At 36.8% G+C, this 21100-nt stretch overlaps 1 protein-coding gene across 6 annotated transcripts in view; it reads left to right on the top strand.

Moving 5' to 3' along the window:
* Positions 1 to 21100, top strand: part of xrn1 (5'-3' exoribonuclease 1) — a 104310-nt gene that overhangs the window by 79714 nt on the left and 3496 nt on the right. For 2 of the 6 annotated variants that reach the window (XM_041211599.1, XM_041211628.1), the window contains exons 32-42: positions 1450 to 1581; positions 2224 to 2364; positions 3646 to 3787; positions 5515 to 5612; positions 5931 to 6059; positions 7737 to 7877; positions 14274 to 14442; positions 15606 to 15769; positions 17753 to 17866; positions 18015 to 18126; positions 18855 to 19012. In XM_041211599.1, coding sequence (XP_041067533.1) covers positions 1450 to 1581; positions 2224 to 2364; positions 3646 to 3787; positions 5515 to 5612; positions 5931 to 6059; positions 7737 to 7877; positions 14274 to 14442; positions 15606 to 15769; positions 17753 to 17866; positions 18015 to 18126; positions 18855 to 19012 — 1500 coding nt within the window. The remainder of the gene's footprint in view (positions 1 to 1449; positions 1582 to 2223; positions 2365 to 3645; positions 3788 to 5514; positions 5613 to 5930; positions 6060 to 7736; positions 7878 to 14273; positions 14443 to 15605; positions 15770 to 17752; positions 17867 to 18014; positions 18127 to 18854; positions 19013 to 21100) is intronic. The other 4 variants (XM_041211608.1, XM_041211618.1, XM_041211636.1 and 1 more) reach the window with 4 other exon arrangements.

Consider the following 21100-nt stretch of genomic DNA (forward strand, 5'->3'; position numbering starts at 1 on the left):
CTTCCCTGTGGTCACGAGTTCCACATTCTAATCACTTTCTAGGTAAAGAAGTTTCTCCTGGATTGTCTCTTTGATTTCTTAGTGACTAACTTACATTTATAACTTCTGGTTTTCCAAAAAGTGGAAACATTTCCTCAGACTACCCTAACAAACACTTGCATAATCTTGAAGACTCTATCAGGTCACCCCTCAGACTTCTGTTTTCTAAAGAAAAGAACTCCAAGCTGTTTAGTGTTTCTTGGTAGATATAACTCCTCCGTTATCCTTATGAATCGTTTCTGCACCTTTCCCAAAGCCTATATCCTTTTTATATAGTGGAGACCAGAACTGTGCACATTGCTGTTAACTGTAATCTAATCAAGCTTTTATACAAGTTTAACATGACTTCTCTGCTTTTCAATTCTATTCCTCTCTAAAATGAACCTCAGTGTTTTTTTTTGTTCATTCATGGGATGTGGGTTTCGCTGGCTGGGCCAGCATTTGTTGCCCATCCCTAGTTGCTCTTGAGAAGGTGGTAGTGAGCTGTTTTCTTGAACCACTGCAACCCATGTGGTGTAGGTACACCCACAGTGCTGTTAGGAAGGGAGTTCCAGGATTTTGACCCAGCGACGGTGAAGGAACGGCGATATATTTCCAAGGCAGTATGTTGAGTAACTTGGAGGGGTACTTCTAGGTGGTGGCCTTCCCATCCATCTGCTGCCCTTATCCTTATTGTGCCCTTGTTAACTTGCATTGCTACTTTTAATGATTTGAGTATTTGCTCCACTATTTTACTGGCACTCTTATTGTCCACTGAGCATGTGGCCCTTTTTCCTATCGAAATGCATCTCATTGAAATTAATTTAGCAATTATTCACCCATTCTGCTAGTTAATACAGTTTATATTTTGGCTTTGAAGTTCATTGAGAAAAATACAACTAACGAGGGTAGTAATTTTTAAAAATGTAACAGGAGTATTTGAATATTCAAATATGGCAACAGGACTGGAATCCATTTATATAACTTACTGATTGTTTGGATATTGGATTCATTTGATCTAGCATCAGTTCCTGTTTATGATTAAGTTTTTCAATGCGTTTTTCACATACTCAGATTCTGCTTAGGTGTCTGAACTAATTTGACCATCATAGCAAAGAGTGAGGTGGGTCTGGATTAGTTTGGTGTTGGTAGCAATGCAGCCTTGTGTTAAGGCACCATTAGTATAATATGCAGCATTTGTGTCAGAAGGATCAAGTTCTTACATGTAATTAGACCTCTTATTGTAAACTAGACCCAAGATTCTTAATTGGAGTTCCCAGTTCTAGAAGTCACCAAAATGAGTCTTGAAAACATGTTATGTTGAATTGGTTTGAAATGTTTTGTTGGCATAGAAATCCATAGTCCAGATTTGAATGAAGGTATTTGTCAATAATATTTTAAGATTGTATAATTGTGAATTTTATCATTTAGCAGCTGAATGGAAGGCAACCATATCTCAGGGCAGAAAATCAGAAGAATCAACTCAACCATCAGAAAGCAAATGGACCATCTAGCTTTCATCAGAATGAGGAAAACCAACGCAAAGGAGGATCTGCTAAGCCGGTAGGAAAGATGTTAACTACTTAAACCTGTTATTTGATCGTGCACAGAGATTTTTTTAAATGATGAATTTTGTGATCCTAATGCTTCTGTTCCTCTATCCCTCCTGAATGCTAATGTACAGGAGCAAACAATCTTTTGCATTTTCCTGAGATAGGAAGAATAGAACATTTTTGCAGTATTATTAGTATCAAACTCTAATGTAGCATTCCCTGATGCACTGGTGTGAAATTTCCATTTCTTGAATTAGCAATTCTTGTCCCCCTGGTAGTGTCAGTGTTTACGAGAATTAATCTTCATGGTTCTTTACTGGATGTGTTCCCAGTACCAAATAGTCAATGATTTGCACTTATTGATGAACTCACTCAAGGTCACATGGATGATTATGAGAAATGGCAGTGTTACTCTGGTGTGTTATTAGGTAATACAACTGACTTTTTTTTAGAGCAAAGTTAATTTTATGGTGGTCTAACCCTATTTGCTCTTGGAACATTAGCATCTGAATCAACATCCTTTAACAATCAATACTTTTGCACTGTTGATATGTAGAGTTGAAATCCAAAATGAATACTGGTTCTTATTTTTTTTCTTATAGCAATTGATTTACTACTTGATTTATTTCTGAAGTATATTTTGTTGATGTAGGGCCAGTTGAAGTCTGATGATGAGTTCTCCAATGTATGGCAGTCCTTACACAGCAATTTTGGAACTTCTCCCACCCACATACAGAGCAGTTCTCGCAATGCAGATTTAGCCAGTAAACACTGTTTGGTTTGGCAAGAAAAGGTAAACATAATTCTAAAGTCAAGTCCAAATCAGTAATATTGACATACTTCAACTACAGTTCATTCAGTATGCCTTCAGAAGAAGTTTAAAACAGTGTTAAAGGAAATGGTCCAAGTAACAAACCACTTGCACTGCATTTTTGCATTTTAGAGCAGAAATTCCTCCAGTTAAATATTAGGAAGTCTGAAGCCACTGTTTTTGGTCCCTGTTCCAAACTCTGTTCCTTAGCTACTGGCTCCATTCCTCTCCTTGGTAAAGTCTAAGATTAAGTCATTCTATTCATGACCTTGGTGTTACATCTGCTTCCAATCTCATTAACACAATCACTAAAATCGCCTTCTTCAACCCCTGTAGCATCCCTTGACTTCACCCCTGGCTCAGCTCATCTGCTGCTAAACCCTCATCCATGCCTTTGTTTCCTCTAGACTCAAATTCCAATGCATTCCTGGCTGGTCCCCCACATTCAACCCTCCCTAAACTTAAGGTTATCCAAATCTCTAACACCTGTGTCTTAACTAGCAGCAAGTGCCATTCCCCTATCATGCCCGTGCTCACTGACCTATATTGGCTACTGGTCAAGGAAATTCTTGACGTTATTCTCAATTCCCTCCATGGCCTTGCCCCTCCCTACTTCAGTAATCTCTTCCAACCCCACAATCCTCTGAGCTATCTGCAGTCCTCTAATTCAGGCCTCTTGTGCGCTCCAAATTATAATTGCTCTACCATGGGTGGCCGTGTCTTCAGAGGCCAGGCCTCTAGTTCTGGAATTCCCTCCCGTACCTCTCCACTTCTCTATCTTGCTTTCCTTCTCCTTAAAACCTACCTCTTTGACCAAGCGTTTGGTCACCTGCCCCAATGACACCTTATGTGGCTTGGTGTTATACTTTGTTTTATAGTGCTCCTGTGAAGTGCCTTGGGACATTTCTTTAACAATAAATGTGCTATATAAATATAAGTCATTATTAATTAAAGGGTGTATTCTTTCTTGATAAAGACTACAACATGTTAATATTTCAGATCTGGGTAAAATATCTCATGTAGATTTCACAAAATGACAATTTGTTGAAAAAGTCAATGTCATAAATTCCAATGTATTAGACAGATTTCTTTCAAAAAAATAAAAATTTTTGCAAGCTCACAATCATTTTTAAACTGACCAGCAGCAAATCCCTCATATTGTATTGCATTCCTGCATGAAGACATGATATGCATTGAACTGTACAGTATTTTATTTTGGATGAAGTGTGTATGCTTTATTTTTACTCTCTTCTACCCTCCCAGGCTGTGACTGGGCCAGCATCTGTTTCAGGGTTTCAGTCCAAAAATCCCAATTCTACGGAAAATAAAATGCAACCATCCAAACCAGATGGGCAGCAAAAACAGAAATGGGTACCATCAGAACAACAGCCATGTGCGAGGAAAGGTAACCATTGGAAATGCACGACAAGTGAAGCAATGTGGTTATGGGTAAATTGTTAAATGGAATAACTAACTTAAAACAATTCCTTTGTAAATGATTTAATGCTGGAAATTATTGGTAATACACCTATTTTGGAAATTAACCAATTTCGATCGGTGTTGAAAATTAGGTTTATTCTAGTATATCTTACTGTTAATGTAGTGAATTAATTAAAAGGTTTTGCTGCGAATGTTTTTTTATTTTCATACCTTTTCCCCTCCCCTAAAAGCATTCCAAAGGGACCATACTCTCCACAGTGCTCTAGCCCACTCCTCCATCACCCTCAACACCTTCCCATGCAATCACAGGAAGTGTAACAACTGCCTTTTTACCTCCTCTCTCCTCACTATCCAAGGCACCAAACACTCCTTTTAGGTGAAACAGTGCTTCTTTCAATTTAGTGTACTGAATTTGTTGCTCACAATGTGGTCGTCTCTACTGTGGGGAGACCAAACATAGACTGGGCGACCGCTTTGCTGAACACCTTTGCTTGGTCCGCAAGCATGACCCTGACCTACCAGTTGCTTGCCATTTTAATTCGCCACCTAGTTCTCATGCTCATGTTTCTGTCCGCGGCATGCTGCAATGTTCCAGTGAAACCTAGCATAAACTTGAGGAACAGCACCTCATCTTTCAATCAGGCATTTTACAACCTTCTGGACTCGACTTTGATTTCAACAACTTCAGACCATGAACTGTGCCCTCCATTTTGATTTTTATTTTTGCCAAGTCTCAGTATGTATCTTGTTTTTATGTTTTGCATTCACACAGAGCTGTCCTTTACCCTGCCATTAACACTTACTCTTGATCAATGCTTTGTTTCTTTACTACAACCATTATCTTTGCCTTTTGTTCCACGTCATCTTTATCATTTAATTTCTCCCGTGCTGTAACCTATCCCTGATCTTCCCTTTTGTACTACCTACTGCTTTTTCAACAGCGTATAACCCATCACGTTTCTACCTCCCTTCAGTTCGGAAGAAGAGTCATATTGGATTCAAAACATTAGCTTTGTTCCTTTCTTCATAGAGGCTGGCCGACCTGCTCTGCTTTTCCAGCACTTTGTTTTTAGTTCAGCTTTTCAGCTTCAGCGGTATTTTGCTTTTATTAAAGCTTGTGATAGAGATTTTAAGTACCAGTTAGGTTGTGTTAAAAATCACTTAAACTTGTTGCAACTACATATTCTCAAGAGTATGTCGCCCTGCAGGCAAGCAGGATATGTAGTGGCCTCCTATAGTGCAGTTATCTGCAAGAATTGTAGACGGGAAAGCCACCAGGCATAGAAATCCAAGCAGATTAAATGCTGTGACCTTAGCATAAGGCATAATGTCTCTGCAGAGCCTGCCCAAAATGAACTTTCCTGTGCATAATATTTCTTAAATAATATGTCTTTAATTCCTCCCATTATGCTTCCTATTGTTAACCAACTTCTGTTCTTTTTATTTAAATGCTTTACAAATCATCCTGCTTCACCTGTTTCATTTCCCTTTATTCTTAAATGGTGTTCAAGTGTGTGTATATGTATGTATATATATATATAGAAAAATATGTGTATCTTACATTCTACATTTTTTAGCTATTTAATTTTTAACATCAATCATTACAAATAAACTGACTGCTGGTGTCTGTGGTAGAATGCTCTTATGTGTTTTGTATATCTCAAAATTAAAATTCTGTATTGCTTTTTCTAGCGAAACAGGACAACTCTGAATGTTTCAAGGCAAGAACTCGTGAACCTGAAAACCCTGGCCAATCACAGTCATCAGTTTCCAAACTGCAAAGTAAACAGGTAATATTCAAGTGTTAGAATTCGAACTTGAAAATTTAGTATTCCGATTTCTAGATGTGGACCAAAATCTGAAGGGATGATCCACCATACATTACATCAGACAGTCAGTGTGCAGTTTGCTGTTTACCTTTTCTTCTGTTAAATTAGAAAAAAGTACAATATATAACCCTCTGCCCACCTTTCTTAAAGTAGGAGAGGGCATAAATCTTGATCTTAAAAGGATTAATTAGATATACTGTACTTTTAATTTTTAAAATAGTAAATGAAAATTTAATAGGCCTATTCTCAATTGCACAAACTTCTTGTGAAACATTGCAGGCATGTACTAGCAATAGTAAACCAAGTATGAAAATTCTAAGAAGGAATGAAGACTCAAATGAACAGAAGCCTTCAGTGATAAATTGTCAGCCCTCTGCATCAATAGAAATGAATAACTCTTCCACAAAGGTAAGCATATAGATGTTTGGAGGCATTATTCCATGATTGAGTGGTGGGGATGGATGTTTAGGTTTTTTGAACTGGGGAGGGCATAAATAACTTGCTGAACGATTATTTTAATAAACTAGTATGATTTGAATATTGGGTGGTTAGTGGTTGGTTGGATACTGAAATTTTGACTTCCAATATCTCCCAACAATAGCATATACAGAAGCTTGGGAAACAAGTTGCTTACTTGCTCTCTGGGCTAAAGAAGGCACTGAACTTTGAGTGAGAGAAACTAAGAGCAACAAGAAAGAAAAGCAATTATTCATTTTTACTATATTATACTATATTTTACTATATTATTATATCTTGTAGCATTGCACAGGAGTAATTCAAGACCAAGTGTGATCTTTGGGAGAATTTTGTTAGAGGGGCAGAGGATGATCTAACTAGGGTGAATCAGTGTTGAGGCTGGATAATGAGAATCTATTTCTTCTGTTGAGGGAGTCCAGAACAAGGCGGGGATGGTGGGAGGGGTCATTATATCAAAAATAGAACTAAACTGTTTAGCAGGGATGTAAGAAAGTGATTATTTGCACAAATGGTAGGTGAAATCTCAAAGTCTCCCTCTCCTTTTCTCCCCTCTCCAAAAAAAAATAGAACTGTTGAGGCCATGCAAATTGAAAATTTACTAGCTAGGTTTATATTTGTTAGCTAAACTATTAAGTCATCTGAAACCAAGATGGGTAATTAGAGTGAAGATGCTGATTAATTATGATCATATTTAATAGTGGAACAGGCTGAAGTGTGTGAATGGACTTCTGTTCCTTTTCCAGTTGACTGGAAGTGGATGCAGGTGTATTTTTTTTATATAGGTATATAAAAGAGGAGTGAAAGGTCCCCTTACAGTTGAATATTTTCCTCAAATGTTCTAAGATGAGTAGTGCAAATTTGGTCAGCAGGTGCAACCATGTTGCTCTCCTGTGACCTGAACAATAGAAGCAGCAAGATTAAAAGTATCCAGATGTATCTGACAAATGGGATTAGGTGCTGTTTAAAAGGAAGCTCTTTTTGTTTTTTTTGTCTCTTTTCCCCAGCCCTCCCCCCACACTTTTCCAGCCTATGCATGAGGGCTTGCACTTGTACTCACTAGTCTTTGAACTTTAAATCTTCTGATCATTTTAATATGCACATGTCTATGTACTTTGTCACTAGTTACAGTTTCTGTCTTTGTTACGTATGTCTTTTCATTTTGATTTGGTGATTAAGTCACTTCTTAAAGGTTAAAATAAAAAGGTTTTCTATTACAAGGTGAGTTTATTTTTTGTTTTTCAAGAGTCCTGGTAGGCTGAGTTTTCCTTGTGGATCTTTCATATAACAGTGCTGGCATTTCTGTGATATGGCTCACAGAAATAACCAGCACTGTCCTCTTTGAAAATTTGTTGTTTGCAAAAAAAAAATCTGTTCTGCGAATATGGTCCATTTTGGCTTTGCAAACTAAGCTGTGCGCTTTCCAGTCTTGTATTAGTCTCGCCATGTTTGTATTTCCTTTTTTTCTTATTTTAAGCATGTATTTGAACAATTCAGACAGGTTTTGTTTGACATTTGTAGTTCATTCATATTGCTGCTAGAATTTCAAGCTACTCTTTGTAATTCTGCAGTTTTACTTGAATTTGCATTGAGTGTTGTACAATGAATCAGCAGGTACCAACTGAATTTGAGGAACTGTTAGTTTCATTAAAGACACCGAGTGAACAAGCAGGAAAAGATGCACAAAGCTCAGAGTCCAAAGAAAGTCAAAGAATCACTGGAGAACCTCTATCCCCACAGTCTTTTGCCATGGTAGGTGTTGTGAACTTTTGAACTTTGGGAGTTGGACACATTTTTTGTTTACACTTTAAAGCAACAAAATTTTAAGAGATCTGTGGAAACTGCTTTATCTGTGCATCTATCTGAAAGGAATTTTATGCCAGTTTCGTCAAACTGCTCTTTCTGGTAATGTGGCACCCAGTGGATCTCCTGTAGAATAGTGTGGAACATGTTTATGATGGTTAGTTGCTAATATGGAACTCTCTCTTTAAGGCCATTCCCCAAGAAATCACTGAGATCCAAACGGGCACTTCTAGGCAATTATAGCTAATAAATTTGCAGTTGCTGAGAGGTTAATTGTCCCAGCTTATAAATTTCTTGTGTCCATGACATCTTTGTCAATCTCTCCTTAGTCCACCTATCGCTGACCTTCTATCCTTCTTTACCTGCTCCACCCCTGCCTTAAACAGTATAAATTCTATCACATCTATTTCTCATTAGCTCTGAAGAAGAGTCATACAGACCAAAACGTTAACTCTGTTTCTGTCTTCATAGATGTTGTCAGACTTGCTGAGTTTTTCCAGCATTTTCTGTTTTTGTTTCAGATTTCCAGCATCTGCAGCATTTTGCTTTTATCCCAGTGTAAGTTTCTGGTGCCTGATCAGAAGAAATCAGCATTGGCTTTCCATCAGTTTTTTAAAATTAACATTATTGTGCATCTGTATGGTGCCAGACACCTGCTAAATGCAAAATATTATTTATTTATATGGTGCATCCAGTACATGATTTATCCATCACAATTCAAGTATAAAGCTTTACTGTAAGCAAATATCTCAGTTGCACACAATCAGCTTATATTTTAGCATTAAATATGATACTGGATGAACAGAAATTTCCTCCCCAACTAAATATTGGGATGGCCAAAGCCATTTTTTTTCTGAAAGAATGAATCAAAGCATACAGTATGATCTGTTTTGTTTTCTGCATTATGCCTGTTCTTGTATATAAGACTTGTGGCATAATAAATAAATGAAAAATTATATCGTTCATAAAATTACTACACTGACTTATATATTAACATTGTGTACTGGAAATGCTTCTTTCAGTATTCACTGTTGAAGGTCTGTGTCTATGCTAGAACATAAACCTTGAGTTTACATGGGTAACTAATTGGAGTTTGCAATGTGCATTTATGGGGGCAATTTTGAGAACCTGCTTGGTTCACTAAACTATTCACAGCATACCAGCACCTGCTATTTATGAATCCCACTGCGCTAATGAAAAATGACTTGAGAATAAAACTACCAGACAATCTATTTCTTTACAAGTAACTCTTTCGAGTACAAACCCGTTTCCATCTGTTTCAGATGAAGTAACATTGTTTCATAGTTTGCCATTGTGAGATTTGAACTCTTGATACTCTTTTGAGTAAACCTGTTTCCATCTGTTTCAGATGAAGTTACATTGTTTCATAGTTTGCCATTGTGAGATTTGAACTCTTGATACTCTTTTGAGTAAACCTGTTTCCATCTGTTTCAGATGAAGTTACATTGTTTCATAGTTTGCCATTGTGAGATTTGAACTCTTGATCTTGGGGTTACAAACCCAGTACCATAACCACTTGGCTATTTAAGCCAAGCAAACACATTTCCATCTGTCATTTCAGATGAAGTTACATTGTTTCATAGTTTGCCATTGTGAGATTTGAACTCTTGATCTTGGGGTTACAAACCCAGTACAATAACCACTTGGCTATTTAGGCCAAGCTTCTTTACAAGTAACTCTTTCGAGTACAAACCCGTTTCCATCTGTTCCTATTCAGATGAAGTTACATTGTTTCATAGTTTGCCATTGTGAGATTTGAACTCTTGATTTTGGGGTTACAAACCCAGTACCATAACCACTTGGCTATTTAGGCCAAGCCAAATGCTGGAAAGAGAAACAAGGTTAAAGTTCACAGCCCATACGGCACTTCTTCAAATTTTTTTTTTTTTTTTTTTAAACAGCGGCCAGCTTGGGGCTCGAATCTCGGATACTGAGATTAAGAGTCTCATGCGCAACCAACTAAGCTAGCCGAGAACGTGAAAAAATCCACTTCCATCTGTTTCAGATGAAGTTACATTGTTTCATAGTTTTGCCATTGTGAGATTTGAACTCTTGATCTTAGGGTTACAAACCCAGTACCATAACCACTTGGCTATTTAGGCCAAGCTTCTTTACAAGTAACTCTTTCGAGTACAAACCCGTTTCCATCTGTTTCAGATGAAGTTACATTGTTTCATAGTTTTGCCATTGTGAGATTTGAACTCTTGATCTTAGGGTTACAAACCCAGTACCATAACCACTTGGCTATTTAGGCCAAGCTTCTTTACAAGTAAGGGGAATTACTGTTTGGGTGAACCAAATTGGGTGATCAGTGATGCTAATCAACATGCAATAATCCAAATGTTTCTGAACAAGCTCAATTAATCACCTGTGAGGTGAAGATAAAGTTCAACCCTTTGAGTTGTTATGATGTGGCAGGTGTTGTGTGCCAGGCAGACCAAACCCACAAGGGAAACTTGGCTACGCTATCACAACGGTTTTGCAATTTGTCTTTATTATGAGAAGATTGGCACTGAATTCAGAAATAATGAGTCCACTAACGCCTTGAGCTTTTATAAGCTAAATTAAAACATTTATTAACAAAAGAAAAGATTTCAAGCAGATACATAGATGACAGTTACTTGATATTATAACAAATCCCAAAATTCCGAAATAAATTGGCTCGCAACTACACAGTCCCTTTAAGGCAACAGTCCAAAATAGATTTTAAATTTAAATAGCATGCCAGCACATTTACCACAGCACCTACTTGACAGCGGAATTCCAAAGACTTTTCTCCAATTTTAGTTACTGGACACAGCAGACTTTTGCAAGCATGGCTGGATGCTTCCCTGAGGCTGTTTTACACAGTCCTGTTAGATCTTATATGCCCTCCCCTCCAACATAGCCTTTCATTCCTCTTTATATTTGTTTCCCTCTCTTTAACCTGTAAATTCCATCGTTCTATATATCTTTGGAACTTTACTTTTCCCATAATATAAAAAATCTTTCATGTTGCCAATATGGCCAGCGCCTTTTGGGAAAAATAAACATCATAACCTTGCCCTATTTTTCTTGTTAGTTATAAACATCCTACCATCCCATTGAAACTCAACCAACTTATTCTTCACTTATCTAAAAATGCAAATTTCCTCATACCTTACATGCTAAAACTTCATTTATGTTTACTCATTAGCATTTCAAGTGCCTTTTTCCCTAAATTTTTTTGATAACTTCAAGCTTGCAGCCTGACTCTAATTCAATTAGACAGGACCATCGACACTTGCACCCATAAACTTATTTTACAATAAACCACAATATTATGAAAATTATTATAGTTTTGTGACAGTGTGAAGTCATGAAATTAGAAGAAGGGAACATGTGGATTTCATAATAACTAGTAATGTGTCTGAGGTAATCACCTGAGTTCTGGGGGTTTTGTTGGATGTATCACTAAAGCCGTCAGCTCATAGGAACAAGAACACAAAAAATAGAAGCAGGAGTGGACAACATGGCTCACCAAGCCTGCTCCACCATTCAGTACAATCATGGTTGATCTTGGGCTTCAATTCCATTTTTCCACCTGCTCCCCATATCCCTTAATTCCTTGAGAGACAAAAATCTGTCTATCCCTTAAATGTATTCAACGATGAAGCATCCACAACTGTCTGGGGTAGAGAATTCCCCTTTGACTGAAGTAATTTCTCCTCATCTCAGTCCTAAATGATCAGCTCGTTGCTCAGATGTAGATGAAGAGAGCAAATAAAATGTTGGATTCATAGCTGAGGGGGTTAGTTTTATTTCTATGGTGGTGGTCTTGAAGTTGTTCTTGGTGAAGCTGTTTCTGGAGTACTGTTTTGTTTTAGTCTCCGTATTATAGGAATGGTATATAATTACTGGAGGGAGTCAAAAGATGATTTTCAAGACCACCTACAAAGGTGATTCTCAAATTCAAGAAGTTTGATTTATGAGGAAAGATTGCCTACCCAGAGACTTCACTTGTTGGAGGGAAAAATGGAGGTGATGGAGCAGATAGAGATCTTTAAGATTTTCCAATATGGATCATTTGTTAATAGGGTGTCAGAGGAAAATTGCAAAATTTATGGATCTCCTTTTTAAACATCAGGTGAGGTTTGGAAAGGTAGGCAAAATGGACCAATGGTGGTCTCCCAAACCATTACTATGTTATGTTACTATCAATTTTTTTTCTGAAGTAACTTTAAAAATAGAATTATGGTATCATAGAATGGTTTCAGCATAGAAAGAAGCCATTCAACTCATTGTGCCTGCTGTCTGGAAGCACAAAAGAGTAAAGTAAAACAATATATACTATATTCTGTACTAACTGATCCAACTGAGGAGAAAATGAGCAGGTTATGAATAACTTGTAATGTATTCCATAATGTTACAGCCATATTTCTTGTGCTTGTATACACGATAGCTGCTTTGCCTTTTGAAATATAAACAGTAGGGATCGCTGGGTGGACTGTACTATTAAAGTTGAAGGGAGGGTCTGAAATAAAGTGCCAAATTGAAAATATTTTGCAATGTCAAGGAACTATCATTTTTCCTAATATTATTTGGGATGCTTTAAAGCAGGCTTGTGTGTGTGTGTGCTAATTTAATTAAACTAGAGACGGTCAGACTGCAAGGTTTAAATTATCAAAGAAGTGAGGTGTAAAACCGGCATTTGAAATGGAGATGAGTAAACTGGGATGGTGTGAATGAAATTTGCATTTTTAGATAAGTGGAATAGGTGCTTGATTTTCAAAGGGACATGGAAAATGTTTACAACTGGTAAGCTAAATAAAGCAGTGCTGACCATAATGAGAACATGAAAGATTTTTATATTCTGGGAGAAGTAACTTCTAACGACAAGTGGAAACAATGGAATTTACAAATCAAAAAGGATAAAATGCATTTAAAGAAGGATGGAAGGTTGTGTGAGGTGTGGTGATGAGAGACCCGGAAAGGTGACTATGAAACAGACTTGGGGGAAAAAGTCTCTAGCCACCCTGCAGAATTTTGCTGTTCCAGTAACCAAAGTTGTGTTAAAAGCCTTTGAAATTCCATTGTCCAGTGTGCGCTTGTGTTAATACTGTGGGATGACTTTATTAATTTGGAATCTATTTGGGCTGTTACCTTAAAGGGGGTGATAAGTTGGGAGTCTGGTTGAGTAGAAATTTGGGTAACTGTTATAACTGTGTAACTGTAATGTTGTGTGTCTTTAAGTTTGCTGTTCTTTTGTTAATAAATGTTTTGATTTAACCTTTAAAATCTCTAAAGGTTGTAGCGGATTAGCGGATTCATTACTTCTGACTTCAGTTCACAAGCCTTCTCATAATAAATGCAAATTGCAAAATCGTTGTGATAATTTGGCCAAGTTTCCCTTGTGGATTTGGTCAGCCTGGCAAATATCACCTGCCATATCATATCAGCAAAAAGGCTGCTGTGATAAGACATTGGATATGATGCAAATTAGGAAAGTTTGAAACAAACTTTTATATATTGCCTGGCCTTCATAAGAAAAATTATTCCTTAATAAAGTGGATAGTAAAAGTAAAAAGCTGTGTCATAATGTATGCAAACATTGATTTATAAAACTGTAATTGAAACAAATTAATGGTAATGGTAAAGCATTCCTGATCTTCCAAAATCCCACTATGCTACTCAATTCCAGATGTTAGGACTTTTTTTAAAAAAACTCTCATTTTGAGATTGAAGAGAATATACATTACAAACCATCTTCATGTAGAAAAAAACCCTGCTGAAAATTGATTTTTTTTTTTGTAAATGTTAAACCCGGAAACCCAAAACTGAACTGGGGTTGTGTTATGTTTTGGCTTGATTTGCATAAGGTTTGAGACAACTAATGTCAAATATAGGTGATGTGTTGCTAGGATTTTGCATCATTGAGTTGATGCTTATCAATTGGCTTCATTTTATTTGGGATTAATCAAACTGAGGACTCTGACTGAATGAACGGCATTTTGAACAACGACACCTAGTTGTGAAGAAACCAGTTTAATGTTGATTACTGATAATAGATGCAAAGTATTTTCAGGCATTGTCTGCAATCCATTGTCAGGAATTTATCCCTGATTAACCATCTGATGGTTGGAAATATTTTTGCAGAGTGTTCATCCATATTAATTACTTGGGCATTCTAAGCTAATTATGTCTAAATAATGCCCTGCTCCCGTGATGAAGTATTCTGCTTGTTATGAGTTAATAATTTGGACTTCTTTTCTCAACTTGATTTTGTGGATGCAGGACCAATATTTAGAATTAATTTTTAAAAAAATTTCTGATCAGTGCCATAAATGTTTTTAATTTTGCTAATAGAAAGGAACACAGATGTTGAAGGAAATTCTGAAGATAGATACTGCAAGTTCAGCCCCTCAGAAAGAAAATAATGTGTCCTCTAATGTAAAGCAAGAAATCTCTCAAACCACCACTGCCCATCATGAGAAACCAGGATATACCTCCCACCAACGTCCAGTAAAAAAACTTGGTAAGTAATAAATGCCATTTGAACTGATGCACTGTAGTACTGTAAACTTCCTTTTAACTTCCTTCTGTTTAGAGATTAATTCCATGAAGAGGATGGGGGTGGTCTGTTTCGGTAACTGCAAAGCCAATAGACTCCCAAAGACGGGTGTGAATTTGAATCCCAATCTCAATTATGTTGATAGCAGCCTGTGAATCTGTTGCACACAGCTACAGTCATGAAAAATGGGGGCAAGAGAAAAAATCTTAATGCACAGCGACCAAAACCATGCAGTATTACCTAATCTCTCCCACCGCCCCCCAACCAGCAAAATTTTTCCCTGTCCTCATTTCTGGTGATGTGACTTCACACTAAGCTATGTTCCTACTGGTCTTGGATGCCTCTGGCACTTTGCCCAAGTACCCAGTATTGATATGGGAAACTTGATGGTGACTAACTGATAACGGGCCATCTGAATACGGGAGTTTTCATCAGATTAAAGTTTATCCTGCTGTTAACCTGCCAACCTCACCCATGCATTTAAAATGGCATCATCAGATCATATTTGGGTATGGTAATCCACTTGTACTGTGAAGCCAATCCTTTTCACAGGCCATGTGAATTCAACATTAATCACCTGTAGAACTATTCTGCAAAGCTTCTCTTGCCCTCAAAAGTAAATTGGATAGAACTCATATAATTTACCAAATGAACTGCTGTCTTCCTGCAATTATTATGATTCTGTTCGTATAAGTGACTGTTAATATTGGAGTAAACTTATTGTTTGCAAGAGGCAGTCATCAGTGATTTTCCATCAATTTATGTTCGATTGGAGATTTACAATGTTTGTCAAGGTAAGGTAGTTGAATTACCATAATCAACAAAAGTGGCTGAAGTTGTTCATCAGATTTTGTTGATGATGATGATTTAGCTTCTTTGACCTTTTTGGGTGTTGTCACTCCAAGCTAATTCCTCAATCCTATTAGTACTTCATTAAAAGAAATGTATTTTTTTTTAAAGGGACATTTTTAATTTTGACTGCTCTTTAAAAATTATGCTGAGTGACCATTAGGCTCAGCCAATATACATTGTTGAATTTTCCATTTAATTACTGTTGCTGGCAACATTCTTATGTTTATCTGTATGTTTTTGGAAAATAGCTTTTCTTGTGTAAATCTTTTTCCCAGCTGCACAAATCAACAAAACTCAGGGCTCACTGGGTGGAGAAATCTCAGGACATTTTCGAGGACGACAGCAGCCTCCTTTATCTACTCCAGTGTCAGAGTTGCTTGCCGTTTGTGCCAGAATTGGTCTACCACATCCAGATTTCTCCTTTATCAAGACCCCACAGGTTGGAACATGTTTGAATGCTTAACAGTTTGTTTACCAATCAGCAGCATGCTAAATGCTATCTTTCACTGACCAAAGGCAAACCTGATAATCAATTGACTGTTACAGTTTTTAGTCTTTGAATTGGTTTGGCTGGTGCTAAAGAATTTACTTGTTTCATTTCTCTCAAGTGCTGAAATATAATTATGACAATTAAGATTAGATTACTGGACGTTTATTTGTTGAGGTTTTTCTGCGATGCAAGTTGGTATTTTTCCAAGGACACTGATTATTTTTATCATCTTGCTAAATCTTTCCCCCACTACAAGTTTTTATCAACAATTATGATTCACTCCACAATCAAATCAGTTGCCCATAACATCCAAACATGGGCTGTGTAAACAAATGTCAGACTTGTCTATATTTTCTCCTTTCAATCAGTTCCATTCTTGCTGATACTGAATCTGCCCAGGACACCAGGAGAACTCCTCTGTTTTTTGAATTGTATCATGGGTTCTTTAGTGCCCACTTGAGAGGGTTTGATATTTCATCTGAAAGACAGGAGCACTTCCTTAGCACTGCTCTGAAGTGTCAGTCTAGATGATGCGCTAAAGTTTTTGGAGTGGACCTTGAACTCTGCCTCTTGATTCAGATGAGACATGGTAATGCATGTGAGTGGGCTATCCATGAATAAATACCACAGTTGCTGACAAGACAACACTAGCAGACAAATTGCTGTCTTTAATTCTTTCTTGTGAAAAGTACCATTGATTGTTGTGCCCATAATTAGCAAATATACTGTTTATTTTGACTAAAGTTTACTGTTGGCTTAGATTTATATTGACTTTTTAAAAAGATATAAGCTTGAAGTTTGCTGCAGATATTTAAATTACTTGACATTAAAGCACATTAGAGTAATGTTGACCAAGTAGATTCCGTATCTAGCAACCTGAACAAGGTGCTTCTAATAGGACAATCTGAGAGGGTTCTGATTTGTACTGTACTGCACTGCTGCTACTTAACAATAGTGCCTGAAGCTTATTTGTTACATGTATTATATTATATCATTCATTTTAACTATTATATGCTTTGAACAGTGTGTTTCAGATGAGGAGAATGGAACAAAGCAGTAATTATTACTTTAAATAATCCCTAAACATGACAATCAATGATATATACAGGAAGACATTGGCTAGTAAAGCAAATGCTCCAAAGAAGGGATTCTTTCTTCCCACAACATTTAAAGTGCACAGTTTCTCCAAATAATCACCATTTTAATGTAAACAGCTAGGAATTTAAGGGAGAAGTGGAATGGATTTTGAAAAGTTGTCAAGATGCCATTCTAATAATAAACTATTTAAACCTCAATATTCTATATAATCCCTGCAGTTTTAGCAGCTAACTGGTACAATTCATGTTATTGTTGGTGCTGATCATTTGGAGAAACTGTGCTCTTTAAATGTTGTGGGAAGTAAGAATCCCTTCTTTGGAGCATTTGGTTTACTAGATGCAAAGTAATTTACACGACATCATAAATTGTGAATTGGAAGAGAAAAATTAGTGCTTTTATATATAAAACTATTGTCCCGCTCCATGAAGTAGGACTAGTATTGAAATGTTTTGTTAATTAGAAATAAAATACTCTGAAGAGGGATGAAAACACAAAATGCTGGAAAAACTCAGGTCTGACAGCATCTGTGGAGAAAGAGACAGAGAAAACATTTCAAGTCCGTATGACTCTTCTTCAGATCTGTCATACAGACTCGAAACGTTATCTGTCTGTCTCTCTCCACAGTTGCTGTCAGAGCTGCTGAGTTTTTCCCGCATTTTTTGTTTTCATTTCAGTTTTCCTGCACCCGCAGTATTTTGCCTTTACTCTTAAGAGGGTACTTGTGTTCACATTTAATTGGCCCTACTGGTTTTCAACAATGTAATAATTTATGATCCATCATTCTATATATGATTCAACCATTAGTTATTAATGAAATGTTCCTGTTTTCACCAGGGCCTGACAGTTTGCCAAGTGAAGTTAGCAAATGGTTTGCTAGTGCATGGACCTCAGTGCCAGTCAGACAGTGAAGCCCAGGAAAAAGCTGCAGCATTTGCATTACAGCGACTGGTACAAACAACATCCTTGCTATTTTTAACTTGCTAATTTGTCAGTTGAGAATTCAACCGATTTAAACTTAGCCTTTTTAAAAGAAAACCTTTCGCTGTCTAATTTTTGATGCTGTATTTACTTGCTATTTTAATTTTTGCTCCCTCAGAATGCCACAGGACAAAATGTTTCCCTTCCTCCAAATATGTTTCATGGTTATCAACCAGTTACAAGAACTGTACCACCTCGAGTCATTCCACCATCCTTTGGTCAGACCTCTGGTAAGAAATATCTAATTTATGATAATTAAAATCTTAGCATTTGCTAATTACTGTAGCTTTTCCTTTTAGTTCTGAGTAATCCACAGTACAGAAGTAGCCAGGCATCAATGTCTAATTAAAAAGTGTAATGTAGGCCATGGGAATTAATGAAATAATGTAAAATTCTGGAACTGTTTAACTGATAATTAATATCTGTTTTATTCTCCAAGGGTTTCTCAGCACAGCTATTTTCTCTCCAGTTTCAAAATTCTTTTGCATAGGCAGCATCATTCAGCTCTTGTTTTTCTTCAGTGACCTGCCACGAATGCTGCATTTAAATTTGTAGATGCTGGGCTTAATAGATCATTAAACATAGAAATGTGTTTTTTTTTAAATTAAGCTTTACAATTTATGATTAGCTTATTCCAAGTAAAGCTGTCTTTCTAGAGAGGTTAAGGGGCAGTCTAATGGCTGAATGAGTCACTGGATCATGCTGGTTTTACTTCCCACCTAAAATGTTGATTTTTTTTTTAATGAAGGGAAGGGATAGAATCTCCAAATTTGAATGCAGCAGACCAAACATGGCAAGCAGGGAAAGAAAGGGAAACGAAACTCAGCATTGTGGAGCATATCAAAGGACTTTTAACAGCATGAAATGGAAATTAAAATTAAAATAGGACAGTACAATGTTTTTTAAATATTCCCAAACATTAGAGTTCTACAATATTTTAATATATTTCAATTCTCAGGTGGCATGATGCCCACAGCTCCAAATGGGTATGGTCCTGTGCCTTGGCCAACTTTGATTCCTCCCCCACTGTACAATAACTTTCAGATCCCATATTCAGGAAACATCTGCCCTGGAGGAGTACTTATTGGTACTCACAATCAGTTTGTGCCTTTGCAGGTAAGTTTCTTTCATGCTTTAAAAAAAAATAGCTTTCTCTGCAGCTGAAGGAAGTGGTATTTTGAAACATGGGAAAGATCACAGATGAAGGGATCGCGCATGGTAATATTCTCTTACTTGCGATCCCAACACATCAATGTGTTAAAAGTTTTGATAAACTATTTTGTTTAATTCATGTACTCAAATACAACACCATTGGACCCTAACTTACCTGATAAGGACTACTGCCTAATTTTGGCAGGCACATCATTGACACTAAATTAATGGCCTTAAAATTCATATGTGGGAATGGAGCAGTTAATTGATCTGCTTTTTAACCGATACCCACCTGGCTTCTGATGTGTGAGGGTGTTGGTTGGATAGCAAAAAAAAATTCCCCAAGTATCAGAGGTCATTTTATATGATGATTTAGGGTTTTTTTTTAAAAGAACAAACACTCATTTATATGCCTCATCTTGAAGTACTTGCAGCAAATTAAATTTTAGTACTGTCAATCTGTAGGTGGACAAGGCAGCCAACCTATGAACAACAGGCAGATCAATGTTTAATTATTTTCATGGTATTTTAGGGAATAATGTTGACCAGGGTATTGGAATAACTGCTCTTGAAATAACGCTAGTGTTCTTTAACATCCACCTAAGCAAGAAGACAGGGCTTCGTTTTAACATTTCAAATAAAAGACAGCACCACTGTTAATACTGCACCCCCTCATCATTGCATTGAATTGCCAGTCTAGAATTTGTGTTTAAGGCCTAGAGTGGGGCTTGAAGCCACAACTTGGAGTCACTATCAACTGGCTTTGTGCTCCAAAAAAAAGTATAAGAATTCTGGACTCTCTTTGTAACAAAATATAAACATCTCCATAGTTACTATAATTTTAAAGGAGCAGACTAATTTTCAGCTGTTTTATAATTTCTAATTAATGCTCCTAAGTTACAAAGTTTAAGTTGGGTGGAGGGGGAAATCTGCTCAAAAATGTTTGGTAATGTTTTTAAGTTTCTGTTCAGAAATTGGAGTTTTGAGTACAGTATATGCAGATATAAAGTACTAAAATGTAGACAAAATTCATCTGACGTGTCAATGGTTATATCCTCAGCTAACTTTAAAGGTTTTTGAATGGCAGTATATTAACCAACTTCATCTATCATCTCCTTTTCTGAAGGTTATACTGACCATCCTTGTGGTATGTTGAGATGGGGGATTGTGCTGACTAAGAAATCCCCATTCTTCAAATGTAATTTCTGATATGCCTTTTTTTTTTTGGGGTATGAAATGCTCCGTTCCTGAGAAGAAATAGATGTGGTTTGCTTGGGTCAGTAATGCCACACTTATTTAGGAGTCAAAAATTTATGGGTATAAGCTCCCCTCCATCTTCATGTTGTAATAATATAAGAAATAGGAGCAGGAGTAGACCATACAGCCCCTCAAGCCTGCTCCTCCATTTTTGGTTAATCCTCAGCCTTAACTCCTTTCCAGCCTACTCCTCCTGATCCTCGGTCCCCTGAGACCAAAAATTTGTTCATCAAAGTGGACATTTCAATGCAATACTGAGGGGATGATGCATTATCATAGGTACCATCTTTCAAAATAGGCATTAGATTGGGGACTTATCTAGATATGGTTGTAAAAGGCTTGTGGCAAAGAAGTGTAGAGTAGTTCTTCCAGTCATGCGGTTAACAAAGATCTCTCAGCTAACAGCACAAAAACAGATTAATTGGTTATTTATCTCATTTGCTTTTTTTGTGGCACATTTCCATGCAAATTAGAAACAAAGCAAGAAAAGTGAGTACCTTTCAAAAGTAGTTCATTGTTAAGCAGCTTGGTTATCCTGATGACATGAAAGAAGTTAAATAAGTATCTCTCCAACTCTTGTCTGACATCCCAAATATAAACACAGGTAAATCACCTATGTCTTGCTGCAGTTCTGATATCAAAGACTTTAATAGAATCTTGTATGATTCTTTCAATTGGTAAACAGAATTTGATATGTGGAGTATTGCTTTCATATGAAGAGTAAAAATCCTACAAGCTAAGTAATTTTATTTTCCTGTCACTGACCATTCTGTTGTACAGATTACCATGTGTTTT

Source organism: Carcharodon carcharias, chromosome 2 (genome assembly GCF_017639515.1).
Source record: "Carcharodon carcharias isolate sCarCar2 chromosome 2, sCarCar2.pri, whole genome shotgun sequence".
Classification (NCBI taxonomy): domain Eukaryota; kingdom Metazoa; phylum Chordata; class Chondrichthyes; order Lamniformes; family Lamnidae; genus Carcharodon; species Carcharodon carcharias.